The 24,347-nt window shown below is 43.6% G+C and overlaps 1 protein-coding gene across 7 annotated transcripts in view; it reads left to right on the top strand.

Moving 5' to 3' along the window:
• NAAA (N-acylethanolamine acid amidase) overlaps positions 1 to 24,347 on the top strand; it is a 30,394-nt gene extending 6,047 nt beyond the window's left edge. The window contains exons 4-11 of one of the 7 annotated variants that reach the window (XR_008678987.2): positions 3,901 to 3,991; positions 9,392 to 9,468; positions 14,089 to 14,261; positions 14,411 to 14,473; positions 15,237 to 15,303; positions 16,422 to 16,450; positions 17,446 to 17,678; positions 20,210 to 21,534. Coding sequence is in view for 6 of the 7 variants with exons in the window: in XM_063705322.1 (XP_063561392.1) it covers positions 3,901 to 3,991; positions 9,392 to 9,468; positions 14,089 to 14,261; positions 14,411 to 14,473; positions 15,237 to 15,303; positions 16,422 to 16,450; positions 20,210 to 20,291 (582 nt within the window). In the remaining variant the exon portion in view is untranslated. Of the gene's footprint in view, positions 1 to 3,900; positions 3,992 to 9,391; positions 9,469 to 14,088; positions 14,262 to 14,410; positions 14,474 to 15,236; positions 15,304 to 16,421; positions 16,451 to 17,445; positions 21,535 to 23,838 lie in introns of those variants that run through there. The other 6 variants (XM_063705322.1, XM_055384519.2, XM_063705323.1 and 3 more) reach the window with 6 other exon arrangements.

The following is a 24,347-nucleotide window of genomic DNA, read 5'->3' as shown; positions in this document are numbered from 1 at the left end:
CTGCTTTTACAAACACTTTTTTTCATAAAAAATTCAAACAGTACAGAAATATTTAAAGTAAAAGTTTCTCCTTTCCAGTCCCATTTCTTTACTTCGCCACTATTAACAATTTGATTTCTAGCTGAATTACTTTAAAAATGATTTTAAGTGGTAACGATAATATAAATGCATAATAAATTCTCAAAGGAAATCTGCTAAATATTAAGTTATTACTGAATGAAGGATAATATTATTTATTATTTATTCATGTTTTTTCTCCATTGTTCTATAATGAGCTAATACTCTTATAAAGAGACAAAGGAATAAATGCAATGAAAATAAATTATTTCAGCTGCTCTGAAACTCACTCTAATAGTTGTTGCTTCATTTGTTTTTGTTTTTCCTGGAGTTCCCATGAAATAATCTATAGAGAAATAGTCTGTAGAGGTAGTTTTACTCTCAGTACTCAGGTGACTGTTACTGAATATAGACAGTTTACACTTGGGTATTGCTTTTCTATGGAGAACTCATGGCCAAGAAATTGTTTTATGAAATTAAGAACAGGTTATCCACAAAATAATTCATCTCTCATTCTTGTCTAGTGTTTGTAATCTTAAAAGTATTTTTGGCTGGGCGTTGTGGCTCATGCCTGTAATCCCAACACTTTGGGAGGCCGAGGCAGGCGAATCACGAGGTCAGGAGTTCAAGACCAGCCTGGCCAATGTGGTGAAACCCCGTCTCTACTAAAACTACAAAAAAAAAAAAACAAAATTAGCTGGGCGTGTGGGTGGGTGTCTGTAATCCCAGCTACTTGGGAGGCTGAGGCAGGGGAATCGCTTGAACCTGGGAGGCGGAGGTTGCAGTGAGCTGAGATCGCACCACTGCACTCTAGCCCAGTGACAGAGTGAGACTCCATCTCAACAACAACAACAAAAGTATTATCATACACAGGACCTCATTCGATCCCCCCAGCAGCCCTGTGAAGCAGGCATAAGTCAACATTTTAATCTTTACTTTCTAGATGAGGGGGCCCAGCTTCACAGAGACTGGCTTGCCCCAAATCACAAGGCCTCTAGAGACATGGCAGAGGTAGGGCCAGAACCCAGGCGTTAGGCCTACTGATAGTTTTTGTTTACAGCCTTAATTAGGCTGTAAATTATTATTATTATTATTACTACTGCTACTATTGTTTTTGTTTTTGAGACAGAGTCTCGCTCTATCACCCAGGCTGGAGTGCAGTGGCGCGATCTCGGCTCACTGCAACCTCTGCCTCCCAGGTTCAAGCAATTCTCCTGCCTCAGCCTCCCAAGTAGCTGGGACTATAGGAGGGTGCCACCACACCCGGCTAATTTTTGTATTTTTAGCAGAGATGGGGTTTCACTATGTTGGCTGGTCTTGAACTCCTGAGCTCAGATAATCCACCCGCCTCGGCCTCCCAAAGTGCTGGGATTACAGGTTTGAGCCACCGCACCAGGCACCAGGCTGTAACTTAAAATTCCCTGCTAAGGGTTTGTTTATGTTAACTGACTAGGCAGAAACAACTGGGAAGTACAAACAGAAGTAAAGACAGATTTTCAGAGCTGCAAGATAAAATATCTTACAAATTATATCTCAAAATTATTTATAATTATGTATCGTAATTGAAAACTACGATGTGACTTTTGATCTCATAACTTCAATTTTCTCAGCCCTCCAAGAGTGACCCTGACGATCACGGTGTCATGCAAATGAGGTGGCCATATAATTACTTTTTATTTTCCATATAATTACATTTGAGTAGTAAGGAAGACTTATTTCTGCTTTACCACCATGCGTGGAGATGAGACATTCATGGAGGTCCTCAGTAAGTCTGAGGGCTGAGGTCATTTATAAAACTAAGGACACTGCATTCTCCCTTGTAATTCAGCCACCTTAAATTATTTTTACAAGCAGATAAGGTAAAAATAAATAATTAAATGAAAAACATTACTGACCTAATTTTTCTAAGGAAAATATCAATCTAGGACTATCTATTTCTTAAAACATAATGGTATTAGTTAACTTTTATTGAACAGTATGAGTCAGATACTGTTTTAAGTACTTTTTTTTTTTTTGAGACAAAGTCTTGTTCTGTCGCAGGCTGGAGTGCAATGGTGCAATCTTGGCTCACGGCAACCCCTACCTCCTGGGTTCAAGCGATTCTCCTGCCTTAGCCTCCCGAGTAGCTGGGACCACAGGTGCGTGCCACCACACCCAGCTAATTTTTGTATTTTTGGTAGAGATGGAGTTTCACCGTGTTGGCCAGGCTGGTCTCAAATTCCTGGCCTCAAGTGATCCGCCTGCCTTGGCCTCGCAAAGTGCTGGGATTACAGGTGTGAGCCACCATGCCTTGCCAAAGTACTTCTTTGAAAAATAAAATTTGGTATCAGAAATAACTGATAAAGGCTAGCTGTGGTGGCTCACACCTGTAATCCCAGCACTTTGAGAAGCCAAGACAGAAGGATTGCTTGAGCCCAGGAGTTTGAGACGAGCCTGGGCCACATAGGGAGACCCTGTCTTTAGGAAAAGCAAAAAAAAATTATGTATATATTTATATATCAGTCAGGTTTGGTGGCATGCACCTGTGGTCCCAGCTACTTGGAAAACTGAGGTGGGAGGATTGCTTGAGCCCAGGAGGTCGAGGCTGCAGTGAGTCATGATTGCACCATTGCACTCCAGCCTCGGTGACATACAGAGTTTGATTTTTCTCCTGCAGGTTACATAGTGGTATATTGCAATCACTGGAGCTTGTGACCTTAATTTAAAGTAGGAGTGATGCCTATAATTCATGGGATAGTTGTGAGGATTAAATGAAAGAGCTTTGTTAAAGGATTTTTAAATATTTAAAATTTAAATGTGATTATTATTGGTGAACAGTCCCACTTTGATCTTCTAACTTCACAGAGCTTATAAAATATGTGATATTCATCTCTTATAATCAAATCAAAACAAGTTTTATTTTATTTTATTTTATTTTTGAGACAGAGTTTCGCTCTTGTTGCCCAGGCTGGAGTGCGATGGCACTATCTTGGTTCACCGCAACCTCCGCCTCCCGGGTTCAAGTGATTCTCCTGCCTCAGCCTCCCTAGTAGCTGGGATTACAGGCATGTGCCACCACGCCTGGCTAATTTTGTATTTTTAGTAGAATCCGGGTTTCTCCACGTTGGTCAGGCTGGTCTTGAACTCCCGACCTCAGGTGTTCTGCCCACCTTGGCCTCCCAAAGTGCTAGGATTACAGGCGTGAGCCACTGCTCCTGGCTTCAAAACAAGTTTTAAAGTAAGACTCCACTTGCTACTTCTAGGATGGGGCTTCTTAACCTGCTTCGTGCACCCCTTTGGTGAATACTGTTTTATAAATACATAAAATAAAATATGTAGGATTACAAAAAAAATCAGTTGTGTTGAAAACAGCCATTTCAATGTTATACTTTTTCTTAACACATTAAATAGTAAGGATTAGCAGGGGGTCTAATAACTACCATGATTTCAAAGTAGTAAATTATGGATAGTGTTTCAAAATATCTGCAGCCAACATTGTGTATGTGAAAATATCTGTGATTTCTACTAGTGGCAAAATTATAGGCACCACTATGATTGTGTGATTTGTTGCATGCATTCATTATAGAAGGAGTTAAATTTCAGTTAGAGGTTAGTGAAAATAAAGATGCATCTTTTTTTTTCCCATACAAGGTCACAAATCTACTAAAATCTATCTATGGACCACGCCCCCACCCACCCCAGGTTAAGGTTAAGAACCTCTGTCTTAGAAGACTATTTCACAGTTTTATTCTATTATGTTGGAATTTATAAGAAAAAAAATCCAGAAAATTGTGGGGCAGAACAGGTGATTTCAGTGTATTTGATTGGAATGGTGAAATGATCCATGTTATCTCTTGATTTCAGATTGCATTCACAGGAACTACTTTTATTGGCTATGTAGGATTATGGACTGGCCAGAGCCCACACAAGTTTACAGTTTCTGGTGATGAACGAGGTAATCAAAACAAACCCCTGTGTAATTTTAGCTACATTATTGTTCAGTTCTATCCAAGCACTTCCTTCACTCGCCCAACAGAATATACAGAACACCCACTATGTGGCAGGGACTTCCATCCTAGGGGGAGAAAGTGGACAGTATGCGTGGAAGCAATGAAGATTTCAGGTAGCAATAAGTGCTGCAAAGAAAGCAAAATAGGAAGCTGTGATAGAGAGTGAAGGAGGAGGTGGGGTGGTTAGTACAGGTCAGAGGGTCAGAGAAGGCCTGACCCATGTGATCCAGGAGCTAGTTCTGCAGAAGCCAGGGGAAGACCATTTCTGGTGGTCTTACTGCAAGGATGAAGGCCGTAGGTAGTAATAATAAGCTTGGTGGATTTCAGAGGCCAAAGAAAGTCAGTGTGGTTATGGCATGGGAGTAAGTGGGTAGTGACATTAGAAGTGAAGAAGAGGCTGAGGCCATGGTGCAGGGCCACAATGAAGAGTTTGGTTTTTAAGCATAATGGAAGCTGTAGGGGGATTGTAGACCAGGGAGTGAACAGATGTGATTTATATTTTTAATTATTACTTTTGCTGCTCTGTAGAGATTGGGTTGTGTTAGGTTAAGATGGAAGCAGAAGACCATTTGGAAACTACTGTGATAATCTAGGGGATATATGATGCTGTTATACAAGCAACATTTGTAAACCACTTTCTGGTTTACCATGTACATCCTCACATGTCTTCTTCTTAGACCCTCACAACAGTCCTGTTAGGCAGGGCTGTTATTTTTAACTCCATTCGTTAGGCAGAGAAAGAAATAGGCTGTGAGATGAAATGACAGCTAGTAGTGGGAGAGGAAGTTCTCAGGTTGCTCTCCTGGGTCCTGACCCAATTGCTCTGTTCATTGACATCCCCACTGCCATTCCCCAGATCTCAGGGGAACACCATTTACTTCCACAGTATGTGGGAAATCTAGAAATAAGTGAGCTCTGTGTCTGTCCTCAGCGTGCAGCTGAATCAAGGAGAAGGATATATACAAGGAGTATCTTGAAGTTTAGTGTTGCTCGTCTGATGAACCCTGATTGACTTCATGGTGTTGTTTTTTTGGGGTTTTTGTTTTGTTTTGTTTGTTTGGTTTTGTTTTTTTGAGACAGTCTCGCCCTGTTGCCCAGGCTAGAGTGCAGTGGGCGATCTCAGCTTACTGCAACCTCTGCCTCCCGGGCTCAGCCGATTCTCATGCCTCAGCTTCCTGAGTAGCTGGGATTACAGGAGGTGCCACCACACCCGGCTAATTTTTGTATTTTTGGTAGAGGTGGGTTTTCACCATGTTGGCCAGGCTGGTCTCGAACTCCAAACCTCAGGTGATCCACTCACCTCGGCCTCCCAAAGTGCTGGGATTACAGGCGTGAACCAACATGCCCGGCCAGTGTTATTGTTTATTCTTATCTTTTTACATAAGGCTTTACCAGGAAGATGGTGACTGAGTATATATCAGTGTCCACAGTAAGCAGTTCTTTATCCTAATGTATTTCTTCCACATTTTCTCATATGTCACCTGTGTATAGTACTGGTTCTCAACCAGTGGTACCCAAACCACAGCATGACAATTACTAAGGTTTTTAATAGAATGCCTATAATTACATGTATATTTATTAAAAATGACTGGCTTTCATTTTGCAACTCAAGTTGTTTACCAAACTTGATTAGTAGAATCTAAGGTATGAGCAGTTAAAAATAACCAAGTTAGTCTACAACATATGCATTTAATGAAATACTGTCAAACTGCTTTTAGCCAGGCATGGTGGCACCTGCCTGTAGTCCCAGCTACGTGGGAGGCTGAAATGGGAGGATGGCTTGGGCCCAGGAGTTACAGGCTGCAATGAGCTGTGATATTAAGTCTCTGGACATTATGGGGGTTGCCAGCAATGCCTCAAAGCCACCCTAGGAAAGGATAAAGATATGAGGAGGACTAATGAATGCCACAGGGCATGGGGAGGCTTAACAAAACACCTGGTGGGTAACACCTCAAGACTCCAGGGCCAGCCTGCCTGGGTTTAAATCTTATTGCTGTAGCTGGGTGACCACGATAAAGGAGTTTAACCTGTCGGTGCTTCAGTTTCCTCACCTCGAAAGCAGGGATGGGCCGGGCGCGGTGGCTCACGCCTGTAATCCCAGCACTTTGGGAGGCCGAGGCGGGTGGATCACGAGGTCAGGAGATCAAGACCATCCTGGCTAACACGGCGAAACCCCGTCTCTACTAAAAAAAAATACAAATTTAGCCGGGCGTGGTGGCGGGTGCCTGTAGTCCCAGCTAGGCGTGAGGCTGAGGCAGGAGAATGGTGTGAACCCGGGAGGTGGAGCTTGCAGTGAGCCGAGATCACGCCACTGCACTCCAGCATGGACTCCATCTCAAAAAAAAGAAAAAAAAAAAAAGCAGGGATGATAATAGCTGCTATGAGGATGAAATGAATTAACGAATATGAAATACAGCAGTCCCTGGCACAGAGCAAGGGCCACAGAAGTGTTTTTGTTGTTGTTGCATCTCCAGGCCTGGCCTCCTCTGAGTCCTAGACTGGAGCATCCAGCCATCTTCTCAGCATCTCCACTCTGATGTCTACTAGGCATCTTACACTTAACATGCCTAAGCAGATCTCTTCCTTTTTTCTTTTCCCTATTTTCTACCCAACTCTGCCTCTACTCAAATCTGTCCCTCTCCTCGTTTCCCATGTCTCAGAAAATGGCACCTCTACCCAACCAATTGCTACCAGAAATCATCACTGACCCCTCACTCCCTAAGTCTTATCAGCTCTGACAGCAGAACTAGACTGTACCTGTCCATTCTCTCTACCTCCACTGCTGAGCTAGCCCCCATCACACCTGTACTGCCTGATCAGTCCACCTGATCTCCTTGCTACTATTTTTACTTTCTTATAATTCTTTCCCTACCCAGCAACTAGAATGGTCAGGTTGTTCCCCTGCTTAAAACCTACTGTGACAGATATTGCGTGATTTCACTTATATGTGGAATCTCCAAGTTTGAACTCATAGAAGCAGAGAGTAGAATGGTGGTTGCTATGCACTGAGGAAAAAGGGAAATGGTCAAAGGGTACAAAGTTTCAATTAGACAGGAGGAATAAGGTCTGGTGATCCACACAGCAAGGTGAGTACAGTTAACAATCATGTATTATGTATTTCAAAATTGCTAGAGTGGGTTTTTAAAAATTAATTTTGTTATTGTTACACATGACATGTGCATATTTTGGGAGCACATGTGATAATGTGTTACATTCATATAATCACATCAGAGAAATGCAAATCACATTTTTATTTCTCTTAATGATTAATGATATGGAGTATCTTTTCATGTGCTTACTGGCCATTTGTATATCTTCTTTGGAGAAATATCTATTCAAGTCCTTTGCCCATTTTTTTTTGTTTGTTTTGAGACAGAGTCTTTCTGTCTCAAATCACACATTCATAAATGTACGATCATGTGCGCACAATCTAATTGTGATATGTTACCCTAAATATTTGTCTTTTCTTTACATTAGAAACATTCAAATTCTAGCTTTTTTTTTGGCGGGGGCGGGCATTAAACATTTTTTTTTTAATTTTTTTTTTTTTAGTAGAAACAAGGTCTCACTATATTACCCAGGCTGGTCTCAAACTCCTGAGCTCACGCAGTCCTCCTGCCTCGGCTTCTTCCCAAAGTGCTGGGATTACAGGAGTGAGCCACTGCACAAGGCCTGTTTTTTTTCTTTTTCTCTTCTTTCTGTTTTCTTAAGACAGAGTCTTTCTCTATTGCCCAGGCTGGAGTACAGTGGCGGGATCTTGGCTCACTGCAGCCTCAATCTCCTAGGCTCAAGTTATCCTCCTACCTCAGCCTTCTGAGTAGCTGGGACTACAGGCATGTGCCATCATGCCTGGGTAACTTTTGTAGAGGTAGGGTTTTGCCATGTTGCCCAGGCTGGTCTAAAACTCCTGGGCACAAGTGATCCACCCACTTTGGTCTCCCAAAGTGCTGGGATTACAGGCATGAGCCACTATACCTGGCCAATAGTAGCCATCTTAATGGGTGTGAGGTGGCATCTCATTGTAGTTTTGATTTGCATTTCTCTAATGATTAATGATATGGAATATCTTTTCATGTGCTTACTGGCCATTTGTATATCTTCTTTGGAGAAATGTCTATTCAGGTCCTTTGCCCATTTTTTTGTTTTGTTTTGAGACAGAGTCTCACTCTGTCACTCAGGCTGGAGTGCAGTGACTCAATCACAGCTCGCTGCAGCCTTGACCAACAGCACTCAAGCAATCCTCTTGCCTCAGCCTCCCCAGAAGCTGGGACTACAGGCATGTGCCACCATGCCTGGTAGTTTTTAAATTTTTTGTAGAGTTGGGGTTTCACTATTTTCCCCAGGCTGGTCTAAAACTCCTGGGCTCAAGCACTCCTCCCACCTGGGCCTCCCAAAGTGTTGGGATTACAGGCTTGAGCCAGCACATCTGGCCCTTTGCCCATTTTTAAATTGGAATGTTTGTTTTGTTGTTGTTGAGTTTTAGGAGTTCTCTAAATACTCTGGATATTAATCTCTTATTAATGCAAATATTTTCTCTCAATCTGTGAATTGCCTTTTACTCTGTTGATACCATCTTTTTTTTTTTTTTTTTTTTTTGAGACAGAGTCTCGCTCTGTCACCCAGGCTGGAGTGCAGTGGCCTGATCTTGGCTCACTGCAACCTCCGCCTCCCAGGTTCAAGCAATTCTCCTCCCTCAGCCTCCCAAGTAGCTGGGATTACAGGTGCCTGCCACCACGCTCAGCTAATTTTTATATTTTTAATAGAGACAGGGTTTCACCATGTTGGCGAGGCTAGTGTCGAACTCCTGACCTCAGGGGATCTGCCCACCTCGGCCTCCCAAAGTGCTGGGATTACAGGCGTGAGTCACCGCGCCTGGCTAATACTGTCTTTTAATGTGCAGAATTTTAAAAATTTTTGTGAAATTCAATTTGTCCATTTTTTTCTTGTATTGCCATTACTTAGCCTTGAATGAAAACTTTTGTTTGGCAATGAATCCCCTAACAGACTTTTAAAAGTTGTCCAAAAGTAATTTTGGGAAATGATTGCAAATTTGTATTTTTTTAAAATGTGAGCACAAATCACAGGTGTGGAAGATTCAAGTTCTCTATGTTCTTCCTAATATTTATTAAGACACTTCCCTTGATGGCTACATAATTTTATTTTGCCTGGCATAATTAATAGAATTATTTCCTTTGACATAATTATCATTGTATCCTGGTACAAAAGATTCTGCTTTCAAAACTTGAGTGAATATCTCTCTATATTTCCTTGCTAAAATAACATATGTGTTTCATGTGTGTACATATATACACACACATATATAACATATATACTCAACTTGGCAGATAAAGGCTGGTGGTGGGAGAATGCTATCGCTGCCCTGTTTCGGAGACACATTCCCGTCAGCTGGCTGATCCGCGCTGTGAGTATATTTAATGTGGAGCCCTCCTTAACTCCACCTCCACCTTCTAAACTGTTCTGTGTCATTTAACAATGTTGCTTTTAATGTAAGGAGCTCCTTAAAAGAATAAGCATCTAAATGTCTGCAAAGTGCATATAAATCTTTTTGATAAATGTCAAAGATAAAGCCAGACACTAGTTAAAGTGGTAAGGACAGATTGTAATCAGTATATGCTATTGGAGTAAGGAAGAGTCCAGTGTGAACTGAGCTCAACTTCGGTTTGTGCAGAGGTGATGGGTATTTTAAAAGGTGAGGGAACAGGAGCTTAGGATAGTCAGAGAAGTGAAAAGTGGAAAGGCGGGATCCGTTCATGTGAAACCAATTTGAGTTTGCGAACTGGAACTTAGAAGTTATGCTCCAGGCAGGGCGCAGTGGCTCACGCCTGTAATCCCAGCACTTTCGGAAGCCAAGGAGGGTGGATCTCGAGGTCAGGAGATTGAGACCATCGTGGCTAACACAGTGAAACCCCGTCTCTACTTAAAATACAAAAAATTAGCTGGGTGTGGTGGCACGTGCCTGTAATCCCAGCTACTCGGGAGGCTAAGGCAGGAGAATGGCGTGAACCCGGGAGGCGGAGCGGGAGGCTGAGGTAGGAGAATGGTGTGAACCTGGGAGGCGGAGCTTGCATTGAGCCGAGATGGTGCCACTGAACTCCAGCCTGATCAATAAGAGCAAAACTCCGTCTCAAAAAAAAAAAAAAAATAAAGTTATGCTCCTACCCTCCTACAGAGACAGGGAGACAGGGGCCCTAACTTCAGGTATTGGTTGGAACAAATGGCAAATTCTTTTGACAGCCTGGAGTTTTCTCAGACAGGCACTTTAAGGGGAACTAGTCATCTGAGAAACGTGGCTTTGAGCTGTTAGAAACTATTAGTATTTGTTCGAGTCTTTATAAGCCAGGGTCAAGGTCTAATAGAGAAGAGGTCTCAGAGGAGCCTGGCTAGAGTTTGGTTAAGGAGAGAATCTTTGTCATAGGCTAGAGTTTTCCACAATAGCTGATTGAGATAGGAGATAATATTATGCTCTTCTACAGAGACAGATGTACTCTCCTTTTAAAATCTCCATTTGCAAATATCCAAACTAGCAAAGCAAACACATTAGAAGGCAGCTGTGCACACAACAAAAGGAACATCTGCTCTACAAGAACCTATTAAAATGTGCTGGGTTCCAGGCCACATCTACAGTAGTCTCCCCTTATTCTTGGTTTCTGTTACCCACAGTCAACTGTGGTCCAGAAATATGAAATGGAAAATTCCAGAAATAATTCATCGGTTTTAAATTGCACAATATTCTGAATAGTGGGATGAAATCAGTCACCTAGTAACTGTCTCAATTATCAGACTGTTACGCATCTCAGTGCTTGTGTTCAGGGAACGCTTATCGTACTTAATAATTTGCCACAAAGTGCAAGAATAGAGATGCCAGCAACTTGGGTATGACAAAAAGAAGCTGTAAGGTGTTTCCTTTAAGTGAAAATGAAACAGCCTCATTTGTCTGGGGTGATACCTTAGATTTGTTGTCTCAGGGCCACAGAAAACTAGAATGCGGACACACCCGTGTGAGGTTAAGAGTGGAAGTTTAACAGGTGAAAGAAAGAGAAGAGCAAAGAGGAGTCCCAAAAAAATGAGTTGCTGCTTCTGTGGTGAAATGAAGGAGGTTTTATAGATGAGCTTGAGGAGGTGGTATCTGATTTACATGGGGCAGCAAAGATTGGTTGGACCAGGTGTACCATTTGCATAGGGCATGAAAAGCTGTCTGCCCCCACCCTAATCTTTTATTATGCCGATGGATTCTCTACCTGGCTGGTGCCACGTTGCCTGCTTCTTTACTGTACACATGGTGACAAAGAAAAGGGAAGATGGGCCAGGCGCGGTGGCTCACACCTGTAATCCCTGCACTTTGGGAGGCCGAGGCAGAGAAGTGAGGAGGTCAGGAGTTTGAGACCAGCCTGGCCAACATGGTGAAACCCCATCTCTACTAAAAATACAAAAATTAGCCAGGTGTAGTGGCGGGTGTCTGTAATCCCAGCCCCTTGGGTGGCTGAGGCAGGAGAATCGCTTGAATTCAGGAGGCAGAGGTTGCAGTGAGCCGAGATCACACCACTGCACTCCAGCCTGGGAGACACAGCAAGACTCTATCTCAAAAAAAAAAAAAAGAAAAAAGAAGGGAAGATGGAGCCTCCGTTTTGAACATACCTGGCTCCCAGGTAGCCCTTTTCTGTGGGCACAGCTGCTGGCATTCACCCGTGCAAGCTTCCAGCTTGCTTTTCTATGTTTGCAGCTCGATTTTTCAGGCTGCTCTTTGTTAGAAAAGAATAACTTCTTGGGCTACTTTTTGTTAGAAAGGAAGCCTTGCCAAGGACTCTTTTACCCTCACTATCTGCCTAATTTCTTTCTATCTCCTGTATCAAAAAGGTGAAAGTTCTTGATCTGATAAGGAAAGAAAAAAAATCCATATGCTGAGGTTGCTATGTTCTCTGGTAAGGACGAATCTGCTGGGTGTGATGGTGCTCGCCTGCAGTCCCAGACACTCAGGAGGCTGAGGCGGGAGGATCCCTTCTGCCCAGGAGTTCAGGTCCAACAGACAACATTGAGACCCCATGTCTGAAAAGAAGTAAATAAATGAAATAACAAAAGAAACTCTGGGACCTAGACTAAAAACAAAAAAAAGGAAGAAGGAAGAAACTCCATGTCTATTAGCAGTCACTGCCCATTTCCTTCATTTCCTGAGATAGATGAGGCATTTGCACTCCCTGACTTTGTCGCCTGGGTAAAATAAGTCACCAGTGCCTTCAGTATTTTTTATGGATGTTCTTTTGCTTTGCTGTCACAGGTTAGAGAAAATGAATTTGATAGTAGTTGGGGGATGGTATAGGCAACATAAGCAAACAAATATTTCATCACTCCTATTACCTCTGCAAAGGCCAAGGGAAAATTTCTTCTTTGCCCTCTGATGGTTCACTGAAAAGTCAACTCACAAAAGGCAGATTAATTGGAGAAAAGGCATACAAATTTATTTAACATGTACATGACATAGGAGTCTTCAGAATGAAGACCCAAAGATACAGGGGACATTGTCCATTTTTATGCTTAGGTTTAACAAAGTATGGAATGCCATGTAGAAATATGATTGGACAAAAAGGTAGATCCAGTGCTAATAGATGAAGTGGGGAAACCCAGCTAGGCCTGTGTGTCTAGATTCTTCTTGGCCTCTCTGACCATACATTCCCTTCTTCCAGATACAGGGCAGGATCCTCTCTGGAAAGGGGATCATATGACCTACAGTCAAACAAGTTAGGACAGATCATTTCTTTTTTTTTTTTTTTTTGAGACAGGGTCTCACTCTGTCACCCAGGCTGGAGTGCAGTGGCATGATCTCGGCTCACTGCAACCTTCACCTCCTGGGTTCAAGCAATTCTCCCACCTCAGCCTCCCTGAGTAGCTAAGTATAAGGCAGGAAAACTCTACAAAGCCCTGCCACGGGTTTTGTAGAGTTTTCTTGCCTTATAGTTATTACTGTTAAGGTTTATGGTGCTGAATGACGGAGCCTTTGCAGACACCAATACCTTGAATTGTTCTTTTGTTTGACCCTATCACCACCTCCACCCTTGACAATGTGCCCTGGCAATATCCAGGATGGGTGAGCATACAGTCTACTTCCTTTAAAACATGGCAGCAGAGTGGTTGTGAAGGTGGAGACAGGAAGAGCAGGCCCTCCACTGAAGGATATTCTTGAGCAGATCAGCTCTAGGAAGGAGCCCATATGGAATCTGAAGATTTGGGGAGTGATCCCCTTAAGTATCCTTGCCACAGGCCTTTGGAAGTCTTCATGGGCCCTCGGGGTGTCTGAACACCAATTAAGCTCAGGGCGCTAATGTAGCACATGCTCTTTCATCCCCAAGCCTTTGCCAGTCTAGTCCATCGAACTAGAACCCTCCTCCCCACTGCCACTCCTCACCCTGCAACCACCACTTTCACCACTCACTTGTGTTTGTCTCTTTAGCTTCAATTCATGCGATGCTTCCCAGCAGTACCTCCTCCACTGCCCTTGGTGAGGATGGGACCCCTACTGTGACGTCCATAGCATCTTATTCTCCTATGTGAACTCTCATTACACTGTGTCACCATTGGTTGTTGACTTTTCTGTCTTCCTCAGAGGCTTGGGGAGAATAGGACCAGGCGACTCATTCACTGCTCTATCCCCCACCAGCACAGTGCCTGGCACAGAGTAGATATTCAAGAAAACCCTGTTGAAATAATAAATGAATGAAGAAGCACGAAAAGTCCTTTGTGAGGGCGATCTGCCTGGAGAGCACACAGCCCGTGTTTGCTGAGCCAGGCCTAGGGCTTGTCAACAGTTCTCTCCTCCTGTCAGAATTTCCTGCTGCTCCTGGCTCCCCTTTGAAGCTGAAATTTCTTCCATCTTAGGAACCCTGATAACAAGAGGATAAGGTCAGAGCAGATCAAGGTGATAGTCATGACATAACATATCAGGAGAATGTGCTTTGGATCATTTTTGCATCATCTGGTGTGGACCCAACTGCAGGTGAGGTTGCTCATGCAAGTTCATCTTTTTGTTCAGACCCTGAATGAGTCAGAAAACTTCGAAGCAGCTGTTAGCAAGTTGGCCAAGACTCCTCTTATTGCTGATGTTTATTACATTGTTGGTGGCACGTCACCCCGGGAGGGGGTGGTCATCACAAGGAGCAGAGATGGCCCAGCAGACATTTGGCCTCTAGATCCTTTGAATGGAGCGTAAGTAGAATTGAAAGCTCTGGTCATTTTGTATCAAATAATCATTTTTTTAATTGGTGAAATGAGGGGTATTTTAAATTTGTTCATATGTCTCCTTTGCTATGTCGTAAATTGCCTTGGATAAGACAAGATGATGTGCTCTGTTATAGGTGGTTCCGAGTTGAGACAAATTACGACCACTGGAAGCCAGCACCCAAGGAAGATGACCGGAGGTAGGCTGCTACGTGCTTTCTGGTTTGCAGTGTTTTCTTGTGGTCAGGAGAATATGCCCATTCTGTCACAGGAACTGGCAAGACCTATGGGTTGCTGTTCTCTCCCAGAAAATGTACCTGAGCCCCTTTGCCAGTGCCTTGGCCGGGAAGGGAGTGTTGTGTGGAGGAGAGCAATGGGCAGAGCCTCTCAGCAGCTGGGCGGGTGTTGGGAGGCTGTCAGGGTCAGGAGCCCTAGAGCCCACCACCAGCTCTGCTAGTGACTCACTGGGTGGCTCTCGGGCCTCTGTTTACCAGTCTGTAAAATGAAAGCAAAGGGCCAGGTTCATGGTCTTCTAGGCAAGATATTTTTAGAAGGAAATTATTTCCCTTATTTAAATAATAAATAAACCAGTCAAGGGTTTTTATTGTCCCTTCAAGTTGTAAACATTCTATAATTATAAGTCAGCACAGTTCCAAAGTGCAGGTAGCTATATACGTTGCCTTGGCTTTACTACCCCACAAGTTTGGCCACTGTTCAGTTCTGCAGCCACACATTTTCATCATCCCAGCTTTCTGGAGCAGATGGTGCCAACCGTCCCAGCTGCTGGATGAATTCCACTGTGGTGGGCTGGGCCTCAGCAGGAAACAGGCTTGGGGCCAGAATCTGTTTTGGAGAAAGGGAGATAATGAGACTAGAGTTTGCATTCTGCCTCCCAAAAATGACAGCTGATGGGCTTCAGCGCTTGTTGAAATACCAAGTGACCTTCGACCTTTGTCCTTACAGAACATCTGCCATCAAGGCCCTTAATGCTACGGGACAAGCAAACCTCAGCCTGGAGGCACTTTTCCAGGTAACTTGTGTCACAGTGTCCTGCATACCTAGGATGTTTGGTGTTTTGTTAATAGTGAATATGAAAAACTCCGTGAAATCTTCTGGTAGATGAAAACGTTAGGGTAAAAGTTTTATTTGGTTGAAATCATTTATTAAAAGTGGTGGCTCACACCTGTAATCCCAGCACTTTGGGAGGCCTAGGCAGGCAGATCACGAGGTCAGGAGATCGAGACCATCCTGGCTAACACAGTGAAACCCCATCTCTACTAAAAATACAAAAAATTAGCCAGGCGCAGTGGCAGACGCCTGTAGTCCAAGCTACTCCGGAGGCTGAGGCAGGAGAATGGCGTGTACCTGGAAGGCAGAGCTTGCAGTGATCCAAGATTACGCCACTGCACTCCAGCCTGACAGAGCAAGACTCCGTCTCAAAAAAAAAAAAGTATATGCCATTTTCTCAACTTGCTTTTATATAAGTTAAAATGTCCATCTTCACCAAAGTTTTTCTTTATATTAAAAAGAAAAAGGCATAGTTGTAATACATGTTCATTGTTTAAAAGAAAAAAAGAGAAAGAATTAAAAAGTCAGGCCGGATGCAGTGGCTCACACCTATAATCCCAGCACTTTGGGAGGTCAAGGCAGGAGGATCACTTGAGGTCAGGACTTCGAGACCAGCCTGGCCAACATGGTGAAACCCTGTCTCTACTAAAAATATATAAGTTAGCCAGGCCTGGTGGTGTGTGCCTGTAATCCCAGCTACTTGGGAGGCTGAGGCAGGAGAATCGGTTGACCCTGGGAGGCGGAGGTTGCAATGAACCAAGATCATGCCACTGCATTCTAGCCCGGGTGACACAGCAAGACTGTCTCAAAAAAAAAAGTCTATATCACCTCAAGATACACTAAAGAGTGGTTATGTTCTTTCTACAGACATTCTTTTTTTTTCTTTTTTAGTAAAGACAGGGTCTCTCTATGTTGCCCAGGCTGGTCTTGAACTCCTGGGCTTGAGTAATCCTCCCACGTCGGCTTCCCAAAGTGCTGGGATTACAGGCCTGAGCCACTGCACCCGGCCCTCCATAGATATTCTATGTGTATTTCTTCTACCATGTAATCTTCTCTATAATATGACTTTTTCCTATGCAGGTTTTGTCGGTGGTTCCAGTTTATAACAAGTAAGTGACTTGTTAAACATGTCTGTTCACACATCACTCCAGAACAGTGAACTCACTCACGTACTGTTTGGCTCAGCAAGGATCTGAGGGCTCCGGTAACCAGGCTGTGGGGGCACTCCTGTGGGGGCACTCCTGTGGGTACAGCAGCGAGCAAAACAAAGTCTCTGCTCTCATGGGACTAATATGGGTGGGGTGGGGGTGGTGGTGATAAACAAATATAAATCAGGTGAGAAGTCCGTGAAGAAATCCAAAGGTGAAAAGAATAGAGTGACCCTGAAGGAGGCTCTGGGAATTTTTTTTTTTTTCTTGAGCCAGAGTCTCACTCTGTCACCCAGGCTGGAGTGCAGCGGCTCAATCTCGGCTCACTGCAAGCTCCGCCTCCTGGGTTCACACCATTCTCCTGCCTCAGCCTCCCAAGTAGCTGGGACTACAGGCGCGTGCCACCATGCCCAGCTAATTTTTTGTATTTTTTAAGTAGGGACAGGTTTTCACCGTTTTAGCCAGGATGGCCTTGATCTCCCGACCTCATGATCTGCCTGCCTCGGCCTCCCAAAGTGCTGGGATTACAGGCGTGAGCCACTGCGCCCGGCCAGCTCTGGGAATTTTAAATTCAAACTTGGCCTTCCATAGTGTTGTCAAACTAGAAGGAAAAACACTTTGACTGGCTGACCTCTTGATTCCTACATTTGAAATATTCTGGCAGTGAGGTGTTCATCCTAACTCAGTCAGGTAGCTGTGGACAGCCTTCACCTGTTAGGAGCTCCTTAGAAATAAATTCTGAATACCTTTGGTTTTCTTTTATCCTCCGGAGGAATTTCCACTATCTCCGAAGCTGTTCCTTGTTCCACTGACAATTCACTTAGTTAATGTTCTTTTTTAGCCTGTACCCTTGATAGCAGCATTCTGTGAGCAATGGTTTCTCTAGTGTATAGCCTAGGATTTTACTCACATACTTTTTAATTTCTTTTTCTTTCTTTCTTTTTTTTTTTTTTAAGTGAAAGCAGGCCAGGTGCGGTGGCTCACGCCTGTAATCCCAGCCCTTTGGGAGGCCAAGGCGGGTGGATCACTTGAGGTCAGGAGTTCGAGACCAGCCTGGCCAACATGGTGAAACCTCGTCTCTACTAAAAATACAAAAATCAGCCAGGCATGATGGTGCACGCCTGTTATCACAGCTACTTGGGAGGCAGTGGCTGGAGAATCGCTTGAACCTGGGAAGTCGAGGCTGCAAGTGAGCTGAGATCATGCCATGGCAGTCTAGCCTGGGCAACAGAGCGAGACTCTGTCTCAAAAAAAAAGAAAAGGAAACTAATTAGTCAGTATTCTGCTACTCAAACAAATGAGCTATTTGGGTAACAAAGCGTACCCAGTGGTCTGCTAGTAAACCAGCTCTTTGTGTGGGAAGGGACAAATGAAAAAATTCCCAAATTTGTAGCATTTGTTGACTTCCATGGTGTGAATACTCCCACATGGCTGATTTCAGGCTTATAGTTGGCTCATACTCTTCCTGCATATTTAATAATTGGCCCTCACCAGACTGTAGGAGCTAGCTCCAATGCACTATTGACTGTACCCTTCATAGCGGGGCAAAATGTTGCCCTTTTAATAGTCATTTTTTAAATGCGGGTTAATAAACTACTTTTGTGTTCTTATAGTTTTTTTAGGTAATTATAGAAGTGATGAATATATCTGGCTGGGCGTGGTGGCTCACACCTGTAATCCTAGTACTTTGGGAAGCCGAGGCAGGTGGATCACTTGAGGTCAGGAGTTTGAGACCAGCCTGGCCAACATGGTGAAACCTCATCTCTACTAAAAATACAAAAATTAGCCAGGCATCATGGCGCATGCCTGTAATCCCAGCTACTTGGGAGGTGGAGGCAGGAGAATCACTCGAATCCGGGAGACAGAGGTTGCAGTGAGTTGAGATTGCACTCCAGCCTGGGCAACAGAGGGAGACTCCGTCTTAAAAAAAAAAAAAAAAAGTGATGAATATATCTTTTAAAAATTAGTATTATAATAAAATAGTTACATTTATTTTAATAAAACAAAGCATTTTCTCTGCTTTGAACAGCCCTCATAATTTTACATGGTGGCAGTGGCCAGTTGGCTGTATTATAATTGAGTTAAGCATTCTCCAGTTGTTAGATTTTCCTCTATTAAAACTCTGAAATAAACATATTCGTTTGCCTCTCCCCTGCTTACTTTCAGATTATTTCCCTTGGCTGAATTCCCAGAAGTAGGATTACTGAGTTAACAGTTATGAATGTTTAAATGGTTTCTGAAATGGTTTGGTCAAAATAAAATTGTTAGAAATTATAAACAGTTTACCAAGTAGTGTTTTTCTCTGTTGTATACTTGAAAATTCAAGAGAAACTGCTTTTAAGTGACAATCACCATGGAGCCAGAATTAACACAGACTTCTGACTCTCAGCCCCTTTACATGTAATGATTAACCTCAACTGAGGCTGTTCAGTTGTATTAGGTTAATAGAAATAAGTGTAGCTGTATCTGAAAAAAAGAAAAAGAAAAACAACAAAAAAGTAGTCTGAACAAAGGCAGTTAGCTCTATGCTGCCCCCTTGTGCCATGCTGCAAAATTACACCCACCTGCAATACATCTCCATCCTCTGCTGCGGCTCATCAGTGGAGAAAATACTAAAACAGTAATGGAGAGTAGAACTATGACTAAAGTAAACGAGCAATTAAGGTCCTGTTCAGGGAACCTCCATTACCCTTGGACGAGCTCTGCACTTGCTTACAGTGCTGTCTTTAACTGGGTGTATGATTTAGCTGTGGACCCAGTGCTACTAATTCTGCCTGTTTCTGAACAACCCAGCTCCGATATTTTGCACATGCACCTCAACTGGATTCCAAGACAAATGTGTGTGCATGTGGGCTCAAGTTGTTTAGGTCTCTTGTTATACGGAATGTGTAATCAATGACACTATACTTTTCATCCTTAGATCTGGGCAAGGTGGAGGGGCGGGGGAGGTGCCTTGATCCTGGAGCTTTAGAGGCCCTCCTCTGGAATTCCTCTAGCTGTGATACCACCCCCCCAAACCATGGTGTAAGGAATCTGCTGGACCAAGGGCATTTGCCCACCTGGAGTCTGCCCAAGTACCCAGGACCCTGTAATTCTCAGCCTGAACAGCCCCACCTCCACTTCCAGGGTTTGTGTTTTCTTCCCTGGGTGGTATTCTCCTGATGGTGGTGCATGGCCACGAGGGAGAGCACAGGGGCAGGTGCTTGCTGGGGAATGTGAAGGCGGTGATGTCACATGTGTGCAAGTAAGGCCCTTGGGGGTAGGACAGAGCCAGGGTGAGGGCCAAGGCTTTGTCTCCCCCACTGCCTTGGGGTAGAGCTCTGAGGAGTCTTGAGATTTTATTTATTTATTTTTTATGAGACAGAGTCTCACTCTGTTGCCCAGGCTGGAGTGCAGTGGCACAATCTCAGCTCAGTGCGACCTCCGCCTCCCAAGTTCAAGCAATTCTCCTGCCTCAGCCTCCCTAGTAGCTGGGATTTCAGGCACCACCACACCCGGCTAATTAAGCCTGAGAATTTTAAGTTCCAACTTGGCCTTCCACAGTGTTGTCAAAATAGGAGAAAAGTGCACTTTGACCTCTTGATTCATAGATTTAAAATATTCTGGCATAAAGGGCCTTGTCCCAGATCTCAAGTGTTAGGGAAGCACTTGGTCATTTTCTTCCCTTTCTGGCATATTAGAGAAAATGATGTGTACATAAAATTTCCTCATAATTTTCAGCCTCACAATTTATACTACGGTAATGAGCGCCGGTAGCCCAGACAAGTACATGACTAGGATCAGAAACCCGAGTAGAAAGTAAGTCAGCAGAAGAGCGAGTTCACCTGTGCTGTGAAAGGTTTGTTGTTACTGTTTTGGGGAGAGGGGGTGAGGTGGGTGTGCGCTGGTATTTCTTACAGAGGGTGGTAACATCCTGAAAATGTATACATATATAATATTTTCTGACAAGCATCTGGCATGGTCATTTGTGTCAGATTGTCATCATTAGATATTCTATTTGGAATTGTTTGTATGAAAACCAATCTTCGGCGGGGCGTGATGGCTCATGACTGTAATCCCAGCACTTTGAGAGGCAGAGGCAGGCAGATCACTTGAGGTCAGGAGTTCAAGACCAGCCTGGCCAACATGGTGAAACCCCATCTCTACTAAAACTACAAAAAAACTGTTAGCCAGGTGTGGTGGTGGGTACCCCAAATCCTGGCTACTCAGGAGCTGAGGTAGGAGAATCGCTTGAACTCGGGAGGTGGAGTTTGTAGTGAGCTGAGATCACACCACTGCACTCCAGCCTGGGAAACAGAGTGAGACTCCATTAAAAAAAAAAAAAAAATCAGTCTTTGAATTAAATGCATTTTTTTCTTCCCTTACAGATGATTTTTTAAAAAATGAAATTCTTGAAGAGCTGCACCTTAAAAAATAAAACAAAGTGAAAGTATTGTATTATGTTACAAACAATGCAGGCTCCTTCCTCATTTAACTTTACAACCTTGCGAAGTGGGTCCAGAGATTTGGAGTTTGTGGTAAAGCCAGTAATGGGCATTGTCCTGCATTCCCTTCCCTTCATGGTTTGCCTCGATCCTCTCTAAGCTTCTATCCTGGCCTGAATAACTCAAAGATAATTGGTCTCAGAGATCAAGCCATATCCTCAGGCCTTATTTCCATCTTCTCATGATTCTGCCATCATACTTTTGCTTCTCCACTAATGAAATGAGCTGGCAAGACCTCTGTTCATTGTGAAGTGCTTCTGAAAGAGCCTAAGAAAAAAGGCTCATCTGAAAGAAATGGAGAACTCTATTTCGAACCAAGCCTGTTTGAATGTGTGTTAGTCTGATCTTTGATCATGTATTTCCATGTAATGGGAGTCTCGTTTTTTATAATGTTTCTAACGTTTTATTGAAAAACCTATGGCCCTCCTTCTTTCTCAATAGCTACTTTCTTACTGCTTTTTGAAAATAATATGCAACCAAATTATTTCTTAATGTCACATAATTAAGTAATAAAATGTCAAAAGAAATGTTGGCAAGGAGAATAAAAAAATTTCCAAGAAACTTAGCGTTATGCTGTCCCTGCTTTCTTTACCTCCGAAGTCTTATGGTTCTGAACGGCTGTCCTGAGAAAGCAACTCTCTTAGTTTTGATTTTATTTAAGTGTCAGGATTCAAGGGAATGAACAGCTGCTTGGTAGAGTTTGATTTTTCACATGTGCATGAAAGAAATGGCTTTGAGGATGAAGTCAGAAAAGGTTAAAAGTGTAAACGAAAATGTGCCTGAAGCAGCACTCAGTCCATGAGAGGGTTATTTTGCCAAGGCTAAGGATGTGCCCGGGAAAAAGAAACACCAGTCACAGGAGGACCTGTCCTGTGCTTTTCCCAAAGAGGGTTTGAGGAACTTTGGTATTTAAAGGGGAAAGAGCAAGCAGGAGCGGGGGATAAAAAGAGGGTAGACAGTGAGGCAAATGGTTACATTCTTGTGAGCTTTATTATTGGTGCTCAGTGAATCTACATTTAGCACATGAAAACAAGGGAATGGAGGGAAAGTCAATGATGCATTTGTCTCGTGCTCAGTAAGTCTACATTTTACATAAGATAAAGCAACCGTGTGAAATTACAGCTATGTTTGGGAACAAAAGGAAGGCAGTTTTGGAGTGTCTCGGTTCCCAGGCTTAACTTTTCCTTTGGCATAGTGAGTAGAATGTCTAGAAGGAAGTGTTATCCAGGTACAAAACATCGCTCCCCTGACATACTGCAGACCTCTCTAGTGGCCCAGAATATTCATGTTTCTTCTTGGACAGTGTCGTATAAATACCGTTTAATTTTCATCATCCAATGCCCTTTTAAAAATCAAATATGAGAAGTAGTTTACTCATGCCAGCTGTATCACACATCACACAGCCATTGAAACTAGAAACTTCTACTCGTTAGTCTTTTTTTTTTTTGAGACAGGGTCTTGTTCCACCACCCAAACTGGAGTGCAGTGGTGCAATCTCAGCCCACTGCAACCTCTGCCTCCAAGGTTCAAGCGATTCTTGTGCCTCAGCCTCCTGAGTAGCTGAGATTACCGGCATGTGCCACTATGCCCAGCTTATTCTGTATTTTTAGTAGAAATGGGCTTTTGCCATGTTGGCCAGGCTAAATTTCTTTTTTTTTTGTTTTTCAGACAGAGTCTCCCTCTGTCGCCCAGGCTGGAGTGCGATGGCACGATCTCAGCTCACTGCAACCTCCGCCTCCCGGGTTCAAGCGATTCTACTGCCTCAGCCTCCTGAGTAGCTGGGATTACAGGCGTGCACCACCATGCCCGGCTAATTTTTGGTGTTTTTAGTAGAGACAGGGTTTCACCACGTTGGTCAGGCTGGTCTCGAACTCCTGACCTCGTGATCTGCCCTCCTTGGCCTCCCAAAGTGCTGGGATTACAGGCGTGAGCCACCGTGCCCAGCCTGGCCAGGCTAAATTTCTACTTATTAGTCTTATTCCATTTTTGTTTTCTTGAAAATATACCATGATCTTCAGAAATTTGGGGAATACCCTAATTTTAACCAGGCAAAGCCAAGGCATTGAGGGCTGTTCCTCAGGAAAATGATTCAAGTAATCCAACACTCTAGTTGCTTTTCAGATATTTGTCCTTTTTGTTGAAACCGCCTTTGCAAAGATGATGACAGTGAGAGAAGTCTAGCATGGCTGACTCCATCTTCCTTCTAGCCTCACGGGCTGGCTGTACTTGCTCATTCCTGGGCACAGACCAAGCTAATCGTGGGAGGAATTTAGTTTAGAGTTTAACTTTAAAGAAAGGATGATAATAACCCCACCCTCAGACTAACCTCTGCCCTGCTAGGGAGTAAAGCCACCTTTGTAAAACTAATGGAAGGCTATGAGATTAAGATTATGGGAAGAACCCGAATTCTGCTAAATGTAGGCGTAGTTTCTATAATCCCTTACTGCTCAGGAGTCATGTGGCTAGAAGTCAAAGATTTGTGACTTCCCCAATTGTTCCTGTGGAGAACATCACTACTATAGCACCTAAGATTGGTCTTTTGAGATGTTTTTCAGACTTTTGCATTCTGGCAACCACTGGACCCCACCAGGACCTGTGACCATGAGTCAACTAGTCCTGTGGCCCTCACCCAAAGGGCATACTCAGTGCATAAAGACTGTTTTCCATACCCCTGTAATTTCATCCCCAATCAGCAACCCCCTTCCTTAGCCCCCAGCTCACCAAATTATCCATTAAAACCCTAGCCTCTGAGTTCTTGGAGAGACTGATTTGAGTAATAACACCCATGCTCCTGCTAGGACTGTTAATTGAACTCTTTCTCTACTGCAATAGTATGATCTCAGTGAATTGGTTTTGTCTGTGCAGTGAGCAAGAAGAACCCATCAGGTGATTGTCAGGCCTCTGAGCCCAAGCTAAGCCATCATATCCCCTGTGACCTGCACGTATACATCCAGATGGCCTGAAGCAACTGAAGATCCACAAAAGAAGAGAAAATAGCCAGTTCCTGCCTTAACTGATGACATTTCACCATTGTGATTTGTTCCTGCCCCACCCTAACTGATCAATTGACTTTGTGACAAGACACCCTCCCAACCCTTGCAATAATGTACTTTGTGGTATTTCCCCACCCTTGTGAATGTACTTTGTACGATACACCCTCCCCACCCTTGAGAAGGTACTTTGTAATATCCTCTCTGCCCTTGAGAATGTACTTTGTAAGATCCACTTCCTGCCCGCAAAAAATTGCTCCGAACTCCACCGCCTGTCCCAAACCTATGAGAACTAATGATAATCCCACCACCCTTTGCTGACTCCTTTTTTGGACTCAGCCCACCTGCACCCAGGTGATTAAAAAGCTTTATTGCTCACATAAA

This window comes from Gorilla gorilla, chromosome 3, assembly GCF_029281585.2.
Source record: "Gorilla gorilla gorilla isolate KB3781 chromosome 3, NHGRI_mGorGor1-v2.1_pri, whole genome shotgun sequence".
Lineage (NCBI taxonomy): Eukaryota > Metazoa > Chordata > Mammalia > Primates > Hominidae > Gorilla > Gorilla gorilla.
This window is presented reverse-complemented; position numbering and strand designations above follow the sequence as displayed.